Below are 21,359 nucleotides of genomic sequence, written 5' to 3'. Positions count from 1 at the left end.
TTACGCAGAGTCACGTGTAATGTTTTTGTTCTAGCGTTCAGGTAGAAAACAGATCGTGCTAGTTCACTTCCCTGGGGATGCTCCTGGGAAAGGAAAACCCTGATGACAGGAGAAAAATGTGGATGCTGTCCGTACTTCTGTAGCATGTGAGTGGCATTTCCCCCACAGGTCAAGAGACAGAATTTTTCTCTGGTGAGTCAGCCCCAGCTGATCTGACTTTCACATTTTGACCCTTACCCCAGCCACAGAGTCCCTCTCAAATACAGAGAGGAAATACGGTCTCAGATCATTTTTCCCACCTTTTTCTGTGTTTTACCACAAATCACGTGTGTCTGTTACTGTGGAAAGTGCAAAAGAATCACTGCTAAGCAACTCTCCACAAACGACAAGTGTGTTATTTTTCCAAACAAATAACCACCTCAGAGCTTTGGTTTGGCTTAAGTTCAGTTAAAGCTCTTGTGACCTCTGGTGATGTGTATTTTTGAAGTTAAGTAAATGTGCAGTTAAACAAGCAAGAGCTTCCAGATGTGGACATACCCACAGAGGATTACCTCCAGCTGGAGTGCCTTTATTGGCCGGTGTCTCAGAACTGCCTCAAAAACCCCATGATCCTTGGTGATGTGACTGTACTGGGAAAGCTGTTAGCCATCTGGGATGGACTGATGAATCTGAGAATGAGTTTGAAATACATTTATGGCCATTATCTATGTTCCCTTGCTATTCAGAGTGCTGCGATGTGCTATTTCTCATTAATGGTGTGTGGTGTGAACACCTGGATTCATCTCTCTGCAGGGACGTGGTTTGGATAGGGTCTGGTGCAGGGTGGTACCAAGGAAGGTTTAGGCACGCCGTTAGTTTGTGCCTTCACTGCAGCACATCTCCTCCTGTACCAAAATACTATACTCGGAGATGTCTCTTGTTGGCACCCTGCATTAGTTATTACAGACTGTACTTGATTTGCTGGGGTTCTTGATCCGTGGAGTGTTAATAAATCAAAGTAAGAGAGAATACTTGGAAAAGGGACATCTGAGAAGAGCGAGAAACCCAACTCTTCCTTATCTGCCAAAGCAGTTCCATTCACTCACAGACCTTTTCCTGGTGAGCACGTAGTGGCTTTATTTGTGTTTGATTTGTATAAACCTTTTCCTACTTCTGAAATACCCAGTCACAAGATGCTATGCAAAATGAAGCAAGCAGACAATGCTTTGAACATGGTGATTTTCAGAGTCCGTTAGTGCTGCCCTTTTGAATGCGACTGCCTCACTCCTGCTTTACTCCTCAGCTGGCCTGTGCCTCCGAAGGCGTCCCTTGGCGGGTAAGCGGTCTGGGGGCTCGGGGCCTTGGGTAACAGTTCACCCTGTGCTTCTGTGCTTCTGCTGTACAGGTGACGCAGAAATTGGCAGCAACAGTGTCAGCTCCTTGAAGAGTGAAGACTTCCATATGAGAGGCTTATTAGATGAACTCAATGAGGATGAAATCTGGGGTTCCTCTCACACTTTGAAATCATGTGGAAAAGCTGTTTCCATAGAAACCGCTAGTTTAAGCGAGTATGCTAGATACGTGCTAAGAACAATTTGCCAACAGGTAATGTGTAAAACTACTCTTCTGTCTTCATTTGGAGAAACAATGTTGTTTTATCTGAAAAGTGTAACATACATTTTGGTGCAAAAAGACTGTTGAAGTCAACTCAATAGTTGAGTTCTAGTTGGGTTTCCTGGCTTGGACAATTTATGCACCAAGTAGTATGTTAAGCGGGGGAAAAAAATTGCTTTAGTTAGTTATTAGCATCTCCCTGCACTCTGTTAGAATTGAGGTGTTTGTTTGTCCTACCTGACTCTCGAGCACTTTGAGAAGACAGTAGGACCATTCCATCAGCTGTCTGCTCAAATGCTTTTGCAGTAGCATTTGTTTTATTGCAAAGTCACTTTCCAAGGATAGAAGAAATGAATTTTGGAAAACCTGTAAACAGTCTTATACTTTCAGGTGGTACTGAATGACAGAAGACGTTTCTAATCTCACATGTTGCATTAACCACAGTCACTTCAGGTTTTGCATATGGAAAAATCACTTTTCTGTTTAGCTTACCAAAAGTTAATATTGCCTATCTTGTGAATCTGTTATCTGATTACTTACAGGAATGGGTTGGAGAGCACTGTTTAAAAGAACCTGAGAGGCTGTGCACAGACAAAGATCTTATTTTGGATCCTGTTCTTTCAAACAAACAAGCACAGAAACTCCTTCAACTTATCTGTTACCCTCATGGCGTTAAAGAGTGCATGGAGGGTGACAACCCTCAGAGGCAGCACATCAAACGCATACTTCAGGTAATGCAGTGGGGAAAAGGTGGACAAACGACCTGTGTTGCGCTGACTCTAACCCCGTCATTCAGCAGCACTCCCAAGTGACATTGATTTGCAGCCTCTGGTGCAACCAAGCATTAGATTCCTCTTTAAAGACTGTATGTGCTCAGGATCCCCAGTCTGCGGCAAATGTCTTCTTGTGGGACTTCTGGTGTCTCGTTACTTCTGACTCCACAGTTGTGGAGGAAACAAGCGTGCAGCACACTCATCATTGTTGTTCATCATTGCCAGTCATTAGGCAGCCACTGAAAAGGGAGCTGCTTGTAGGGCTGCTGAGGTGGGAGTAGGGCTCTGTGACAGTACTGTGGTGAAAGACACTCCTGCTCCATGGAAAAGGCTCAGACGCCTTCACAGGCAGTCCTAAACTGATCGTGTCTTCAAATTCAGCTGCGTTAGGGACACTCCATGTCTTAAAGTACAAAATGGATTGTCTTGAGTAGAGCTGTGAAGAATCAAGTCGGCGATATCTGGACCAGGACAAACAGCGATCAGTGTCCTGCAGAACAATCGCTTCAGCTGCTGCTTTTACTTTAATAGTGTCTGGGTGGCCTTGTGCTAAATACAAACGTGTCCACTTGGATGGCAACGCCATGGATTAATGTAATTACTGATGAAAGAACAAATTATGTTTTCTACATTCATATTTAACTAAACTCAGGTTTTGCAGAGAGTGAGATTTTTATTCAGAAAAGTTGCACAGTTAAAAGTACTGAGTAACAATATTGGCTGCAAAGATGTGCAAGTTAACAGACATTCTTTAATAGGTCTGATATTTTGGGATGTCACTAGGCTACTAAAAAGAATAGTGACTGATGATCTGCTTATAAGATGAGGCTTTTGCATGTAATGTATTCAATTATGAGACTTTTTTTCCTTCAGACCTGTAAAGTGTTGACACTTGTATTTCTCATGTTAATTCTTACCTAGAATTTAGATCAGTGGACACTCCGGCAGTCTTGGTTGGAGCTGCAACTAATGATCAAACAGTGCATGAAGGAGCCTGTGAGTATTTGTTTTCAGACTTTCTTATCTAAATATTTAATGCAAATAAGTATGTTAAATTTTAACGTAGTCCATGAGCAAACATACCATGAATGTGCTAGTTTACTTATGTTTTACTGTAGGGTTCTGGGTCTGTGGCTGAAATGAACAGCTTGTTGGATAATATTGCAAAGGCGACAATAGAGGTGTTTCAGCAATCCGCTGATCTAAACAATAACTCTTCTAACTCTGGTATAGGCCTCTTCAATCCAAACTCTGTTGGAAATGCTGACACAAGTAATACAAGACAGAATGGTAAAAAGACATTCCTAAGGTATTTTTTGTAGCACCTTTTTAATTATTTTGGCCAATGCGATGCTTAATTATGTGTAGATTGCCTAGACTTTTTTGCACTTGAAACAGGAACGTACAGAAATGAGTTACCTGAAGGTTACTGCTATTTACTTTTGTTTAACAGTAAATATAGTTGCTGTTCTTGAATTTTCTGGAAACCAGAAATTGTGACTGCTCAGTCCACAGTAGTTACTCCAGATGCATTGTGTCACCTACTTTAATAAAAGCAGTTCAGTCGTACAACAGCTAATACTGGTTGCAAAACTACATGGATATTTTGGCTGAAATAAATTTGTTGTACTTCTAGTTCCTCTGAGCGGCGAGGAGTGTGGCTGGTGGCTCCCTTGATTGCAAAACTGCCTACCTCAGTTCAAGGTAGGGTCTTGAAAGCTGCAGGAGAGGAGCTGGAGAAAGGTCAGCATTTGGGGTCATCTTCTAAGAAGGAAAGAGATAGACAGAAACAAAAAAGGTATGCCCTTGGGAAATCCCTGTACGCAGAACTGAAAGGTATTTTTGAAGGAGGAGTGTACTGAGGAGTGGATCTTGGCTCACAAAACCTCATTGGTTCACTTTTGTGAAGCAAAAAATTATCAACCACAAACAGGGTTCAGGTTGCATTCAGATTGAAGAAATATCATTGGTTTCAGAGGAGGAAATGTGAAGGCTTTGTAACACATCTTCCAGTGTCCAGTCAGCAGCTTGGTGATGAGAAATGGTAGAGATTTAAAAGAACAGTTAGAGCACCTGTCATCTCTTCCCTTGTGTGGCAGTAGGCCACTTTTCTTGCCATTAAGATCCCATAAGTGTTGTAAGATGTGACTTAATTCCTGTTGGGAATTAAGCTTAAGCTCATCTCTAACTTTCCAAGTGCGTGAGAATTGTAATGATTTACTGGTTATTGATTTTCCTTTAGTAAAATATTCTTCCACAGTGCCTATATTTTTTTTGTACTTTCTTAGAGTTACGATAGAAGTTACGTTAAATACTATACATAGCAAGTTCTCTTAGCTTCAAATACCAACCATTCTTCTTGTCGTGAAGCTCTTCCAAAGTACAGTTGTTCAACAAAACAAATCACTTGTTAAAGGCTTGTGGTATTTGGTTTTTGGATATGGTCCCACCACGAGTTCCTTGTTCTTATGAGTTACTACTGTGCATTGTCTTTTGATCACCTTCGATGTTCATGCAGTGTGCTTTCCCTGAGCGTGGGGCCAATAATTGGGCGTCACCGCTTTGTAGTGCTCTTGTAAACCTGTGGTGCGTGTATTGATTTTGACTTGTGGTTGTCATTAAATTCTGTGGAGCCTTTTAAATCTAGTACTCTTTTCCGGCCTCTTCCACCTAACTTGTTTTCCCTTTAAGGTTAGAAAATGTAATTTTTTTCCTTCCATCAGAATTGCAGTATGCCCATTACTCTCTGTTGTGCTGGCCCTCCTAGTTCATCTGGACTGTCTCTTTAATAAGCTTCTTACGGGATGTATTGACCTGTACAAGTTCTGTTTGCCATGTTCAGTTTTTGAGTTAAGTATGCTTTGTGTTAGCTTTATGAAGCCATCTCTTCCTCGTCCTTCTGATGAATTTGTAATACCTGTTCCATCTGTTGTTGGATAAAAAAGGCATCTTGCTTTCCGGATCTTTGTTAGGTGTTTCTGGGCTTTTCAGCACTTTTCTGTGATTCACTGGCTCTCTCGCTGCTTGCATCAGTAGAAAGCAATATGGAACCTCTCTCTGTCTTCTGTTTCTTTTCCTACGGGAGAGCTCTAGTGTAGAAAATCTAAACCAAGCCTCTTTCAAAGCCCAGATAAAATGCCCATAGAAACCATCAAGCCTTTCCTCCATAGTGCTGCTTATTCACAGAAGTAAAAGCATTTACAAAGTTGTTCTAGTTCTAACAATAAATTATTTGTGTGCTTTTTGAAACTTTTCAATATCTGTTCTTGACTGAAAACAAGCTTTACTGCTCTGTGAGTGACAAAACCCATCATACTATGGGAAAGTATGAAATCTCACATAACATATAGAAGATCTCTTTTTCTTTTTTCAAACTCTGCTTTGTGTGGCAGGGATAGCAATCGCAATAACAACTGTCTGGGAAATTGTAAATTTTCCTTATGGAAATTCATGAGAAAATGAAGAAGAAAATGAACCATGCTGCTCCTAAAATCTGAAAAATCACTGGTTAACATGACTTTTGAAAACGCAGACTTTCTATTTTGCTCCTTTTATGGGACCTTGGGATTTTGCCATTCATTTATCCTAATCATCACCTAAATTGTTGAAGGGAGGTTAAATGCCAAATTAAAAAACCTGTTGAAATGAATACGTGTAATAAATACACATGTGTATGTGTGGATATGTATTTATATTGTGTTTACTAATGCATGTAATTTTCTAGGAGCTTAAATACCTAAACTGCAAAAATCATTGCATGACCTGTTACTCCAGTCCCTTTGCTGACATTTTTAACTTCTACTTCACATGTTGTACTTCCAAATTCATCTTTGTGTATATGGGTACACACAAATCTAAAAAAAATAAAAAAATTAGAAAATCTGAAAGCACTTAGATTGGTATGGCATCTCCAGCTACAGCTGCATCTCAGTTTACTTACAGTAAGGCCGTGTTAGAATTTTAGTGGAGTTCAGGCAGCTGTCGTTCTAATCGGTGCTCCAAAGGAAACCCACTTGGGATTCACCTCACACCACTAACATGGATTGGAAACTTTGTCTGCCTAATTTCCACTAAAATTATATCCCTGGTTAATTAAAGCAGTTGTAAAATAACGTGTTCTGTTTCTGAGTCAGGCCTTAAATTGTCCATGCAAAAATCTTGGTCATTCAATGCCCTGAGCTAGGTGGGCTCTCAGTAATGACATGCCTTACACGTGCGTTGGACTGGCTGGTGCTCTGTCTTGTGTGCATGTTCTTTTAATTCCTCTGGCAAGGCTTTCATCTACTAAACCAGAAACAGACACAGATGCAGGCAATGCCACTTCCAGGAAAAAAAGTAGACCAACAAGGAAGGGAGCGAGGACGGGAAGTATCAAAGTAACTTTACTAATTGACTTCTGTGTTTGCCTCTCTTAAAGCATGTCTCTCTTGAGTCAGCAACCTTTCCTTTCATTGGTACTTACTTGCCTTAAGGGGCAGGATGAGCAACGGGAAGGGCTTCTAACATCACTGCAGAATCAAGTTAATCAGGTAAAACAAGCACGTAACCGTGAGCACCCTTCGTTACGTGTTTTATGTGTCATCAGTTTTATGTATGTACGATGGTGTAAAACCAGGACAATTATAATGCAGTGGTATGCTAAAAGGAAGTCCAAGGAAGGAAGAATGGGGAGGTGTTTGTTCCTTTATAGAGAGTGAATACATCTTTTTGCTAAAATTGTTACAGAGAAACATAATGAACTTGAGTCTGATTTCCGTTCTTTCCAGGAAAAATAATAAAATATGTTAGTCCTGAGAGGAACAGTCTTCTCAGTCGCTACTTGATCATAAAAAGTTTTTATAAGTTTGAAACTTTCCTTCTTTAGGAAGACCCTTCAACTTCCCCAGCTGGTACAGATGAAGAGTTTGTCATATTTTAAAAAACAATATTGCTAGTCCCAAACTGGCCCATTGCCTGCAGCTCTTCCTTTGGATCACTTGTGCTTGCTCATATCTGCTGGTCCTGCTCTAGACGTCCTGCTCCCATCCGGTTCATCCTCTAGCCTACAACAGCTCCTTAAGACTGTCTTTAAAATGAGTATACACAGTGCCCAGTGTAGTGGGTGCATGTTTACTTTTTTCTGTCTTTAGTTTCTATGAATTTCTGTGACAGTGAAAATTGATACCCACAGAGCCGTTATTTTCTCATATTGCCTCTCAGCTGAGGTCCAGGCTATGATGTAGGTCCACATCCTAGCTAAATTCATTCCTTTGATGGGTTTTTTTGGGTGTTACTGCCACTTGGGCTTTCCTTTTGCTGTATGCATTCTCCCCTGAAATGCAGCTGGTCTCATCCTGAGATCCCTCCAGACCCTGTTGGGAAGCTGCATCCAGTGCAAGAGATCTATTTACTTACCTGTGGTGAACAGTTAAATAGGGTGTTTGAAACCATATTTTTAATAAATGCATCAGGAAGCTGCTTATTTTCTTTGTGCCACAACAGGAAGATCTAGTCACACAATTGATAGCAGATTATCAGCTCTTTACAAATTAATTTTTTCCCCCGATAGTTTGCTTAATCTGCTCTAAGCCTTAAACAGGGATGAGGTTAAAAGGTTAAAAATCTTTTATGATTCCTTATAGATAATGGATAATACTTTAATTTCAAAGGGAGAACATTCCTTTACAGGAAGAAAATAACCTTAATCAAATGTTTTTTCTTAGATCCTTAGTAACTGGAGGGAAGAACGGTACCAGGACGATGTTAAAGCTAGGCAAATGATGCATGAAGCCCTACAACTTCGTCTTAACTTGGTAAGAAAAATGGACGTGGTTATCCTGACGTTATAAAAAGATGTAGCAGCTAGGAGTAGGTGTAGCACCTCTGGAGTAGGTGTAAGGAGCAAGCAGCACTGTGTCAGGGCACCATGGGGGCCAGGGCTCCCTGAGAGCAGGCAGCTGGGGGGTCCCTCAAGCCCGCAGCCCCAGGCATCAGGCACCCCCACTGGGGTGGGGACGGGCTGAGGCCATGCCAGGACGTCAGCCCATGGTGTGGGGGCTCAGGGTCCCTGGCGAGGGAAGCCAGGGTCCGAGGCAGCCCTGGCATGGCCAGGCAGGGCCATGGGGACAGGCTGAGGCTCCTGACCTGGGGCTCCTGGGCTGGAGGTGGCCCCAAGTGGGGCTGGCCAGGGACAGCCCGGGCTGTTAGTGTCCCATCTACCCTGGCACAGGGGTGGTCTCTGCTCCACTGGTGTCACCTCTGCTCTTCCATCTCTCTTGTTTCAGCTGATGCCTCCTGGCCGTAACGTTTGGACACTGTTCATAAAAAATAAATGGGAAAGACAGCCTATTCCTTATTTGCGCCTTATTTTTGTGCTGCTTTCTTCCTTCACTGTCCCTGGAACTTTTCAGAAATGTGTCATATTTTTGTGGACATTCAAAGCCATTGTCTGCTGATGGCTTATCCCCATGTAACATGTGAGGATTTTCTGGAATTAGGCAGTTAATAATCTAGTTGAGACTTTCAGAGTTCTTGGGGAGTGTAACATTTGGCTATTTAACTTACCTGCGCAATTTCAGTTGCTGCTACTTGGATACATGTATTAATCAACTTAGTTTCCATCAAGTTCTCTGACATCCCACATCTCTTGAAAGCTCTCTACCGGATGTCAGGGCCCCGCGGCTCGTTTAGCACAGTGCGTAGGTGTGTGGAGACTGCGCGTAAGGCCAAATGAGGGAGCACCAAGGTAGGAGTAACAGTACAGCGTTGTTCTCTTCCCACCTCTTTGGAAGCTGCTTAGATGTGCAACCAGAGGGGTACGCACGGCCTTACGCTGCCGCTGGCTCAGGCCAAGGGGACTTGATTGGGGATTGCTGTGGCTGTGCTTGAAGTAAAGCAGCTGTCACCTGCCCCTGAGTACCACGGAGACAGGTACTTCATCATGGGTTGGGAGAACTCTTGGTATGGGCAATATTTGGTTTATTATTAAAGCAGCAAGATTTTATATTTTGTAAACCATAAACCACTTATGTAGTTCAAGGAGTAATCTTTGATACCAACTCAGCAAGGTTTAGGAGCTAAGAGCAGGTACTGAGGATTGAAACAGTCTCTGTGTTTGCTGGGCAAGACAGAACCCTGAAATAAGCTTTAAGCACTGGTAAGAATTGTGTGAAGTGAAACAACTGCAAGCACAAAGAGTGAAGGGATTTAGAGTGATTATAAAGATGACAAAATAAAAAGGTTTATTTTTGGAGAGTTGTGAAGTGGGAAGCATCAGGAAAGATGATTTGGTGCCGACACTGGGTGCAGGGATGATGTGCAAAACAACGAAGTGACAGTGGCATCGTGGCAGAGTAGGAAGACCCTGGGCTGCAGCGCAGCAGTAAGGGGAGAGCAGTGTCAGCCTGATGAAAGCTCCCTCGGGCATCAGCTTGTGCAACAGGGAGGTGTTTGTCTTTCACAGGGCTGTCACTGTCTGAAGGCTTGAGCTGAGCTTTTGTTAGCTAGAAGTGGTGTACCTTTGAAATTCGGGATTTGGACTCTTCTGACCATTTGGTAATTGGGCTTGCAACCTGAGTGGGTATCTTGTGTTACTGCGATTTGATCCTTTGAAGGATGAGTTTTGGTAAAATGGCTCCTTCTCAAAGCCAAGGCATATTTTACAGTGTCATACTAGACTGGTAGAAATAGTGAAAAGGTGTTCATAGGGTAAAGTACATCATTTAGCAGTTTTCATTTTCAGTCAATGCTATGTTGTTCAGATTTTTTTTCTCTTTGCACTGGACATTATTGTCTGATTTTTGTGTGCGGAAGGAAGGTGATAACTATGAAGTTTTAATTCAACACCTTTTCAGTGCTGAGAATTTTTTCGCTGACTTCAGTTTGTTGCATGAAACATGAAAGCGAAGATGTGAAACTGAAGGAGCAATGTAATTACATTTTGCTTTTCTATAGTTCCTTCTCAGGAGAAGCTTTTTACTGGGAGCATGGGGTGGGGAGGAAAAGTTATTTAAAGTCAGCACTTCAAGATGGCATTCAGCACACAAGAACTCATGGGACAGGGCAGCAGTTTTATTCAGAAGTAATACACATGATAAGGGAAGGTGCACCTGTGAAGTATGTGCAGAACCTTGTTATCTGCTGTGTATTTTGCAGGTAGGTGGCATGTTTGACACTGTGCAGAGGAGTACCCAGTGGACCACAGACTGGGCACTTCTGCTCCTCCAGATAATCACTTCAGGAACTGTTGATATGCAGACCAACAAGTATGTCTGCGCTATTTAAACAAGCTAATTCCTATCCTTAGTGCTTTTAAGTTTAGATTGCATGTATGTTATTGTTATATTTTTCTTACTATTATCCTATTACTGCTTGAGTACAACTTACGCGCTCAGTGCTGGTCTTGGTTGGGCAGCACCTCTATTTTGGAAAGCTCTGGAGCCGCTATTTACATTCTTCCTTAACCAGCACGTACCTGAGCACTTTCCTAAGTCGGAGCCCATAATTCCTAACGACTGTCTGTTAGCAGTTTGTGCTGTCTTAGCTCTGAGCTGGGCTTTATAATAAGATCCGTGTGCACGTCTTGACAGCCTACCTGCACGTATATGCTGGGGCTTCTGCATGCAAGCTGGGATGTGTGTGCATGCAGAAAGCCCGGAACACCCCGGCTTGTCTGAAGAGCTGCGTTTGTGGCCTTTGCCGTGAGCGTCTGTCCCCGGATCTCTCAGCAATCGGTAGTTCCTCCGGGTAATACTTGTCTTTACTCTCAGCGAATTGTTCACAACCGTGCTTGATATGCTGGGCGTCCTCATCAACGGGACGCTTGCCTCGGACTTGTCGAACGCTTCCCAAGGAGGGCCTGAGGAAAACAAAAGGGCTTACATGAATCTGGTGAAAAAATTAAAAGTAAGTGTTATGTCTTGTCCTTTTCAACATTTCTTTTGAGTCGCATTCTGTGCTCCTCTTGTAATCCTGTGGTTTCTAATTCTGGGAATGCCTCTTGGAAAAAGAGGAGAGACTGAAACAGCACTGCTGATAACAAGGAGAAAAAGAAGAAAATAAAAATACAGGAATGGGGGTGTGGGAAGATGGACTTCTAATAGTTTCTTCGTATTAAATTACAGTTAGGGACCCTGCAAGACACTTAGTTACTTTCATTCATGTTTGAGACAATAGATTTGTATTTAATTTGTAATATGTATTTTCTATATTCTGCTCAAACAAGAGATGAAAAGATAACTTACATTCTTAAAAAAAGCAAAAGAAAACACAAAAACCCTTGCAAAGCCACTTGTTTAAATTTAGTAAAAGTACAAGGAAATGATTCATCCAGAAACGGGACTTTTTCTAATAGTGAAAGCAGTGCATTGTTTCTCTTCCTTCTCTCCCCTTTCTGTGTGACTGATAGATGTATTTATTCTTTAGAAAGAGCTGGGAGACAAGCGGTCAGAAAGCATTGACAAGGTTCGCCAGCTGCTCCCTTTGCCAAAGCAGACGTGTGACATTATTACTTGTGAGCCCATGGGATCCTTGATCGACACCAAGGGGAACAAAATTGCAGGATTTGACTCCATTGATAAGAAACAGGCAAGAGTAAATGTTTGCTTTCATCTCAGTTTTTCCATGATTTTTGAAGCATAGGAAGTTCAAGCAAACAGGTACAGCTTGTACAGTACATGCGCCTACATGCAGTATCGTAAAAGCATTGCACTTCTGCTGTAGCGCAGCTTTCTAACGCACTCTCAGTCATTGCTGTGCTTCAGCCAGAGCAATGCACCCTCCTTCAAACAGGTAGGCTTTCTATGAGCAGTGACGCCAAACGTGAGGAATGCTGGGCTTGTAGAATAATGCCTTTAAAAATAGGTGCAAACGACAGACCCTTTTTTGGTAGCAAATGCATTTCTGTTCCAAATGTTCTTGCACAGTCTTTGTTTGCACAACCTGTGTGAAAATTGTCAGGCAGAGTGTGAAACCTGGAGTGGGTTCAGAGCGGCACGAGGGGAGCTGGTACAGCCGGGCTGAAGGAGTTCGAGCAGCCCGGAGTGACTGGGACCGTGCACCAGCATCACCACCCCTGCAGCAGCACCCCAGCAATTCCGTCCTCCTCTCCCTGACAATTCGCTGATACTTGCAGATGGTCTCAGAGCTTTAGATATATGTGCATCTTTAATGGAAACAGGTTTATGCCACTCGTACAAATTTGAGAGTTTGGGTAACCTTTTGCTTTCTGACTTGTGTAAAATGCACTCATTGTGTTTGCTGCCTGCCCTTCTTGTTAAATCCACAGAGTACACAGTCAATTTGTAACTGCTCATGTGAGGAGTGTTGACGTGAGCTTGCTCAGTTTTGCAATATAGAGTCTTGACTGATATCGGCCAACTCCACAAAAGTTGCCAAAAAAGGAAATTAGATTTGACTTGGAGTTGAGCAGCAGAAGCTCTTACAAAAGTATTCGCTTTTCAAGCAGAATCCTACATTTGAGAACTCATTTGACCTGGGAACCTTTTGACCTGTTACTTGCTGGGAGGAAGATGGAGGATGTGATCCTGCTTACAAAAAAGAGAGGAAAAGGAGCAGGGGGAGTGTATTAGTTGTTTGGGGGTTTTTGGGGAATATGAAGGGGTGCATATTTTTTTTAAGTTAACTTGTTTGAAAGAGAAGGATAGAGCTTAGGATAGGGCTTTTTATTCTGCAGACTGCGTAGGCATTTTTTGTGATACTGTGCTTAGGCTTTCTCCCCTTGTTTGAATATGTAAACTTTTAGCAAGTGTATTCTCAGATTAGTGATTTTTGATATGTATTTGACTTCTCCTCCAAATAGCATAGATGAAACTTGAGATTTTTAGCATAGCTATAAGCAAATGGTACTACAAAAATATAGTTGCTTTTATCTAGTGGCAACCTTGGACAGAGGTTAAAATCCCACCAGTGTGCATTTGGTACGTCTTGTGGAGGGGAAAGAATCCTTACTGGATTTTTCTCACTCAAATAATGGTGTACAAAAACAAGTCGTCTGCTCTTGTGTTCAACTGTCTTAAAATACTAACTTCACTTTTACTGTGAAACAGGGTCTTCAGGTTTCAACAAAACAAAAGGTGTCCCCTTGGGATTTATTTGAAGGTCACAAAAATCCTGCTCCTCTCTCCTGGGCATGGTTTGGTACAGTTCGTGTCGACAGGAAAGTGATAAAATATGAGGAGCAGCAGCATCTCCTCCTGTACCACACACACACCAAGCCCAAACCACGGAGTTACTACCTCGAGCCCTTGCCCCTTCCTCCAGAGGAGGAGGAGGAAGAGCCCACCACACCTGTCTCTCAGGAACCAGAAAGAAAGTCAGGAGAGCTCTCGGATCAGGGAAAACTTGTCATGGATGACGAGAAGAAGACAAAGGGCAGGAAACGAAAGTCAAAGTCAAGCTCAAGGGCTGATGTAAGTAGTTAGTGCCCGATACAAAACTTGAAATACCTCGCCGAAGCATTGTAGTGGTGTGGTGCTGTCTTAGCTACCTTCAGAAATTGCTCTGTGCCTGGAGGAGTGGATCCCAATCAAGGGATTGAATGGAGAAGGTCAGGAGGGTGGATTTCTATCAAATAGAGCTGAGTCTAGAGGAACCTCCTGGGCTTAGGACCTTATGTGCTATGTAAAATGTGCTAGACTGGGTCTTGCTCAGTAAATGTTATCCGAGTTCCACATATGCTTTCTCTTGTTGGGTGTAAAGTACAGCTGTTACTGTTTGTATCCATTTCTAAAATTCCTCCTGTTCCAGTTATGTTGAGAGCAAACGTGTTGGTTCAAACCCAGGTCCCATTCAAATGGAAACCGCTGCGAAAGACACTCTTTCACTCAGCTAAACTGTTGTACTGTGCAGTTTGTTCTGGTTTCTGAGACACTTCTCCTTTTGGTTTTAATGGCTTTTTGAGGTGTGGGTTCCTAAGCTGAAGAATCACACAGAGCACAGGTTTGAAAAACACGCATGGCACCACTTGAATGATAATGTACGTTTCCAGCAGCAGCATTCCGTGTGATTACGTCCTCGGCACGCTGCTGCCAGGGCAGTCGTATGTGTTGTAGACACCACAGTGTTCTGCCAGCGTCCAGCCGGTTTGTCAGTGTGTTGTGTTTTAAGTAGCTGTAACTTTAAAATAATTTTCTGGCCTTTTTGATATTTCAGTTAAGTTCTTCCTGTTATTTATATACTGATAGAGTAAGCTGTCCTTGTGTTATACCTAATTATAGCCTGCAGAAAATATGTGCTAATAAGGTAAAAATGGATGGTGCATCTGTGAAGTTGTTAGTGTTAATTACCTGTGGGCAGCCTGAGACTTAATCTGTTTTTTACATCATTGCAAATGACAATGGGAACTGTCTCTGTCCTTTAATAATTTAGTAGGAAAATTGGCATTATTTATGAGTTAGTAAGGTATGAATGTCAGTAACATTCACTTTTACTGTGTATTTTAAGGAATATCCACAGAACAGCTTATACAGAGTGCCTCCCCCTTACTCACCGCTTTCCTCTCCGATGATGCACCACCCGCAGCCTGCCCTGTGGGGTTACAACGTGATGGGGCAGCCGCAGCCTGGCTTCTTTGTGCAGAACCAGCCCCTCCCTCCAGGTACGCGCAAGCCTTCGCCTCGCAGGCACGGGCGTTATTGTTCCGTGTAAGATAAAAATTGACTTCTTGTAACCGTGTTTTGTTTCCAACTTTCTCTGAAGCAGGCGGTGTCTGCCGAGGCCATTTACTTTATTCTTTAGTTGGGCAGATTTTTGAAGGGCTTTCTGTTACCGGTGGTAGGTCTGTCTCTGTTAAGCTATAAATCTTTTTTGGTAGATAAGCAAAAATGACCTACTGTGGTGATAGCGTGAGAAAGCTGGTAGAAGTTCAGTGAGGAGTGAAATAAGAGAGGGATGATTAAAAGGAACAAATGACCTTTGGGTTATTTCTTCTTTGACTGATGCCAAGAGCCGTGGTGGCTAATTTAACATCTGCTAGATGGGATAAATATATCCATGGGCTCACTTTTTCTTCAGGATTTGTGATATGTGCTTAATTATTTGTAGACTTGTTTTGTTTCTTCCAGTTAATGTGTACACAGCTTAACGTAGGTATTTTACTTGCTCTAGGGGGCAGCAGTTTATGATGTTTTGAGAAATACTATCGTGTCCTTCTCAGGTACTATGCAGGAGAAGTTTGGAAGTTTGGTTCCAATTATAAATGTTAAATAATTTTTCTGAAGCTCCAAATACAACTAGATCTGTATTTAAGTGCACAAAAGTCTTCAGAAAATACCAGATGGTGGCTACAGAGTTAAGGAAATGCTGATTTAAAAAAATACGTGTAAGGTTACCTTCAAAAGTCTAACATACAGTTAGGTACGTGATTTTTATCAAATAGCATAGAGTGCATAAATTATTGCTATCTCATGATAAAATTGTCCTGACATCACTAGCTGTTCATATCATGCTTTTGATCTGACATGCAACTTTGTTTTTTCAGTAGTAGTCAAACGTTTTATGTGATGTAGAACGTGCAACAGCCCGTAGCATTTTTACTTTTTGTTCTCATTTATAAGCGGTAGTCTTCAAAGTTATGTTGCCCATTTAATTTTTCAGGCCAGTAATCTGGTTTAATCCACTTCACTGCCTTTTCCAGAGGTAAGTTTATCATCGTTACTGTAGAGCTAACCAAATAGGAGCTGATGAAGTAGCAGTGATCTGTACCAACAACGTTCTTATGGAAGGCAGAGAACACATTTGTGTTTTGGGTGGTTTTTAGGTGGTTCCAGGCTGGATCCGACAGGCTCCTTTGTTCCAACTAATACGAAGCAAGCCCTGTCGAACATGCTGCAGCGGCGCTCCGGCACCATGATGCAGCCCCCCTCTATCCATGCAATCGCGCCTCAGCAGCAGTTGCTCCAGATGAAACTCCTGCAGCAAGAGCAGCAGCAGCAGCGGCTCCTCAGGCAGCAAGCACAGTCACGGCCTCTCCAACAGGTTTGTCCAAACCCCCAAGTCTGAAAGGCAACACGGTGGTTTTGCGTTCCGTGGGGCTGCTTGCCCTGCGTAGGCTTACCGAGTGGAGAGCCAGCTGATACTTAGAGCTGCAGTAATTCCCTAAATATTGCTTAACCAGAGCCATCTGCTTGTAAACTTCATTTGCCCTTTCGTCTCTTAGTCCCTTCTATTTTTCCCATGTTTCATAAATCAGGTTTTGCTTTTGCTACGTGATGATATTTGTGTTTCCTGTTGTGTCACAGAGGCTTTCATAGTGGAATCGCATGGTGCTGTGTACCACCAAGCTACAAGAGCAGCAGAGGCACAGCAATGCTCTTCACAATTAAAAATCCAGGAAGTCCAGCAGGAGCCGTTTCCATACATACGTGCACACAGACGTCCATGTTCTCTAGAAATAGCTGGTATTTCTCCTAACATTTTTGCAGAGTACAGCCGCTGTGTGCCAAACCACACATGGCTATTGTGCAACACCCTTCAGAGCCTGAGCTCATTTCAGAGTATGGCTACAGACAGGCTGCTTTTGAACTGATGGTGTAAGAATAGAAAATTGGGTTTTGAGTCCCAGATAACCAGAAAGATGTACGCAGTAGTTGGTGGTAAAACCGATTAATTCTCACCTTTATTTTAAAGTCCTTCCGTACCCATTCTTACCCTCATTGCAGCCCCATATGGGGCCGTCCATAATTGTGAACATAGGGTTTCCCTGTAAGTGTCCTGTCTTCTACCTTAAAAAAAAAAAAAAAAAAAGGTACAGTGCCCAAAAGCTCTGGATGTGTGTGTTATAATATCAGTAGTACGGTGGATATTTGATCCCTCATTGGTGTCCTGTGGGCAACTATGAGCTACTAAGGATTAGGTACCCTAAACGGGCACGGGGCTCTACAGTTAACCCTGTAGTATTTCTTACATTAGGCAACATCTCGCTGTTTTAGTGTTATGCCCATCTGGCTTTCATTTACTGTGATAAAATACAGGCTTAAAGAAGAGCCTTGAGTAAACAAATGCTGATCACTGCTTAGGGCTAGGTGGATCAAAAAGTAATAACTGAAGATCTAAAATGACACATTATTCTCCCCTTTAAGAAATGCTGTTATTTAGCACTGTCATGCTTAGAGGACAAGAGATGTTACACTACCCTTTTGGTTTCAAACAAGGACAGTATCTGAGGTGTTAAGAACAACGGTTAACTTCTCCAGAGTGCTGCATAGAGAGGTTGTCAGCACAGTAAACTTCTTACGAAGACATGAATCCATGCCTAAATAAGTTTAATAAGGTGTCTGCAATTAACTTTTTCATAAGACATGGATTGAACTTTTACAATGTAAAAGTGGTGCTAAAATCCAGCAGGGTGGGTTCAGGTGCGTATTTCAGCCAACATATGATGTGCTGGATGTTCATCAGTCAACGGTTCCGTATCAGCCCTGCTTTTCTTTCAGCAATAAGTCAGTGTAAGTTAAACTGCTGTAAACCAAGTCTCTCCAGAGCCATCCGAACCCAGCCTTTGTTCCCAGTTACTTCCCCAGTGGATGCAGAGCCAGGCCCTGTGCGGTGTGCTGGGGAGCACCATGGACGGACACGTCCTCTTAACATTTGGCCTTACAGGATGTTTGGGAAGACTCATTCAGCCTGCTGTGTGAAAACTTTCACTAATGAAATGACTGATCAATTCACCAGACCGTCCCATTTGCTTTCCTTGTTGTCTCGGCACGTGCTGGCAGCGCTGGCACCAGAGAAACCCCTCCGAGGTCCCGGTGGCACTGGGCTTTGCCCGCTCCCTGCACTGTGGGCTGCCCCACGGGACGCCCGCCTGCGTGCACGGTGCTCCAGTTCGGAACCGCATCCCTAGGCAGCTTGTGGCAGTTCTTCCTGCAGTCCTGCATTTAGAGGGGAAATGCAGTGGCAGGGTACAAGCATTTGAAAATTTAGGAGCAAGATGATCTGTAAGCACTGCTGCTATGCAGTGTATGTTGGTAGGTAGCACTTAAATAGGGAAGGTTTCTTTGGGTTTTATGTCTCTGCAGCTGCAGAATGAAATTACCCATCAGCTTGAAGCTGCCAGCACCGGTGTGAACAGTTCTGCCAGCACCGGTGTGAACAGTTCTGTCAAATCAGTCCAGAAGGACTCTGCCCGTCAGTGCTGTGCCGTGTGTGCTGTGCTCCAGAAAGCAAATAGCTACGGTGCAAGGTCTTTAAGAACTCACACTTGCTAAAAAAATGTTGAGTACTATGGACAGAATTAATAGGCTCCTGTGGATGGCAAGGAGTCCTTTCCACATTTAGAGTTTCTGTTCATGAATTTCATAAAAGTATTGAGGTTCATTAGCATAAAAACCACCTGAAAGGACCTTGTTAACGTTCCTAAACACCGGCATTCTTTGAGTACGTACAAGTGAGCTCTGTAAAGGTGCTGTATGGATCCACTAACAAGCCGAGCCTAATCGTGTATATTCTTTGTATTGTTTGCTATTTTCTCGCCTGTCCTTTTCCTTTAGGATGTCTGTAGCACTGCTGTATCCCTTCAGGATGGCTTTGACAACATAATGGTAACCACTCTAATACTGTGAACTTCTCTTTATTTTTCCTTTCGCACAAACATGCATTTCTTTCAACATACAGGCTGCACACTTTGCTTCTGATGAGAATGATACGCTTTGGCACTCCTCTCGCCCAGGTAGCGCAGTGGCTGCATGTGGGAAGGCTGTGAATACACTTGCACACGTAGAATATTTTTTTCTCACAAATATTTCCAATAACTGCATAATTTATTTTTTTTCCTCTTCCATTGTGTTTCTCGCTGTGAAAGATTAGAGTAGCTGCATGATGTGTCCGACGCCGTCTGTGTGTTCCCCTGCTGCCCTCATCCCCCCCGCTGCCCCTCTGCCGCCGCCCACTCTGGCAGCTTCTGCCGGGGCGTGAGGTGGGGAGCGGTGACTGCGGTGCCGGAGGAGCACCAAGGGACGGACCACACGTCCTCTGGCCGGCGCGTGCCACCAGCGCTTCCCAGGCAGCGCTGGGAGCCGTTCCGGCGTGGCCTGCTGCCGCTGCGATGGCACGCGGTGGTGCCGCTCAGCTCGGCCAGTCAGGGTCAGCTCCCCGGCCCCGCCGGAGCAGTAGTTTCCAAAACGGTTCTTGTCCCACCTGAGCATGGCAGTGCACTGCCCGATGGCCTGTTCCCGAGCTATGGCAGGATGTGCGGTTATTAGAATAACTGTATTTTGTTACTTCCAAAACAAGTAACAGCTAATATTAAGTTTCACAGAATTCAGTTGTTTCTGGGGAAGAACAAGGGTAGCATGAAGTTTCATCCCTAATATCTGTGTCGGAAAGCCTTCCAGATACTATTAATTAGAAAAGCTGTTTCAGAGTTAGCTTGCAGGACCTTCTTCCTGTCTTAGGGAAACTGCATCGTTGTTAAAATAGGAAAGACAAAGCAAAATGTGTTTTTAAAAAGGCTTTGTTGCTTACCCTATTGTCCATATTTTATATAAGTGCAATCGTTCCTGTTATTACTGGGAGCATGTCAGAACAGGGTCTAGATCACCATATTTGCAGTTAATTAGGCACACCTAGATATGCAGCAAGTATACAGCAATGTCTCTCAAATCTATCGTCATCTTCTTAGCTACGTAAATGTTAGTGTTTCACTACCTGCTTTCAAAGTCAGATTTGGTCAGATTTTGGTCAAATCAGCCTGCAGCGCCATGGCTGCTACAGTCCCCTTTGCCAGTCCCAGCACCACCTAGAAAAGAAAATTCCTTCTGAATATATGGTCACATACCTGAACAGGAAAAAGCAGTAAGTTTTGCTTCAATTTAAAGTGTGAGTAGAACAAAGAGAACAGTGGTTATTACTATAACATTGCGTCAGCATTGAATGAAAGTGTTTGGGGTTTTTTCTCCTTTTTTTGTTTTGTTTTGGGTTTTTTTTTTGACATGCATGCACAGTTCTGGCTTGCAGCAATTGGTTCGCATGTTTAGTTAACTCTTTACTAAGTTATGCCTGGAGGGAGAAGTCCCTTTGAATTTAGCAACATCTGCTGTTGCTGCTCAGGAATGCAGAGCGCGCTCTCACCACACGGGAACTTGCTCTGTGGCTGTGTGCTGCCGTGGAATAACTTGATCCGTCGCTGCTTACGGAACAGCTTTCTGCTCCCGCTCCGCACGTGGTTCTGTGCGCGGTGCTGGCCTGGCCCGGGGAAGCGGTGCCCCCAGTACGGGAGCGCTGCTCTGCGTCCCGCACCCTGCTCTGTGCGCGTCGTGTGGCGGGCAGGGGTCGGTGGGCAAGACTCGCTTGTGGCTCTGCCCACCACGCATCGCTGGCATCGTGCAGCTGCTTATTTAGTGTGTTCGTACAGAATTAGGGCCTGATCCAATTTCCATTGGTGTAACTTCCACGGGCTGCAGAGGGACGCTGTTTCCACTGCATGGGCATGAGTGGACAGATTGTGCTCTTGGGCACGCCAGGTTAGCTGTCACTGAGAGCAGCACCAGGATAACGATGGAGCACTGCTCCTCAGACCAGCTTCCGCAGAACCCCCAAGGGGGTTGTATTACTGCACGGAGTAGCTTATGGCACTGGTTTTCTGAGAAATCAGTCATGGTTTTTCCAGATTTCACCTTTCAGTGACTTCAAGTTACATCTTTATCTAGCCTGTGGTTAGCACCTTATGAAGAAGTTTCAGAAGCAATTTCCTTGGAGAAATTATTGTTCTTTTTTTTTTTGTTTTTCTTCTTTTGCCTCTGTTTAAAAAAAAGAATATCTTAAGTTCCTTCCCTGTGTACTTGGCTGACATGTTTTATGTGCATCCCATCTGCAAGGCGTATGTTCTGTTCAGCGTTTCAGTTTCTCGCCTATCGGGTTGTTGCTTTGAGAGCTCCCCATCTGATTTTACAGATGTTTTCCCAGATAAATTTAATTTTGTCTGAATGTTTGTCAGGACTGATAGATGTTAATCTGTTCATACCTCCTGTAGTCCCTAATTTGTTTTTCAGATTTTTC

At 43.3% G+C, this 21,359-nt stretch overlaps 1 protein-coding gene across 2 annotated transcripts in view; it reads left to right on the top strand.

The window, feature by feature from the left end:
• The window catches only part of MED12L (mediator complex subunit 12L), a 149,625-nt gene that overhangs the window by 117,509 nt on the left and 10,757 nt on the right, over nucleotides 1-21,359 (top strand). For both annotated transcript variants that reach the window (XM_075761763.1, XM_075761762.1), the window contains 13 exons: nucleotides 1,385-1,584; nucleotides 2,136-2,324; nucleotides 3,288-3,362; nucleotides 3,485-3,675; nucleotides 4,003-4,164; nucleotides 6,784-6,895; nucleotides 8,069-8,158; nucleotides 10,500-10,609; nucleotides 11,114-11,249; nucleotides 11,769-11,930; nucleotides 13,412-13,774; nucleotides 14,808-14,961; nucleotides 16,123-16,340. In XM_075761763.1, the coding sequence (XP_075617878.1) occupies nucleotides 1,385-1,584; nucleotides 2,136-2,324; nucleotides 3,288-3,362; nucleotides 3,485-3,675; nucleotides 4,003-4,164; nucleotides 6,784-6,895; nucleotides 8,069-8,158; nucleotides 10,500-10,609; nucleotides 11,114-11,249; nucleotides 11,769-11,930; nucleotides 13,412-13,774; nucleotides 14,808-14,961; nucleotides 16,123-16,340 (2,162 nt within the window). The remainder of the gene's footprint in view (nucleotides 1-1,384; nucleotides 1,585-2,135; nucleotides 2,325-3,287; nucleotides 3,363-3,484; nucleotides 3,676-4,002; nucleotides 4,165-6,783; nucleotides 6,896-8,068; nucleotides 8,159-10,499; nucleotides 10,610-11,113; nucleotides 11,250-11,768; nucleotides 11,931-13,411; nucleotides 13,775-14,807; nucleotides 14,962-16,122; nucleotides 16,341-21,359) is intronic.

This window comes from Balearica regulorum, chromosome 9 (assembly GCF_011004875.1).
Source record: "Balearica regulorum gibbericeps isolate bBalReg1 chromosome 9, bBalReg1.pri, whole genome shotgun sequence".
Classification (NCBI taxonomy): Eukaryota; Metazoa; Chordata; class Aves; order Gruiformes; family Gruidae; genus Balearica; species Balearica regulorum.
This window is presented reverse-complemented; position numbering and strand designations above follow the sequence as displayed.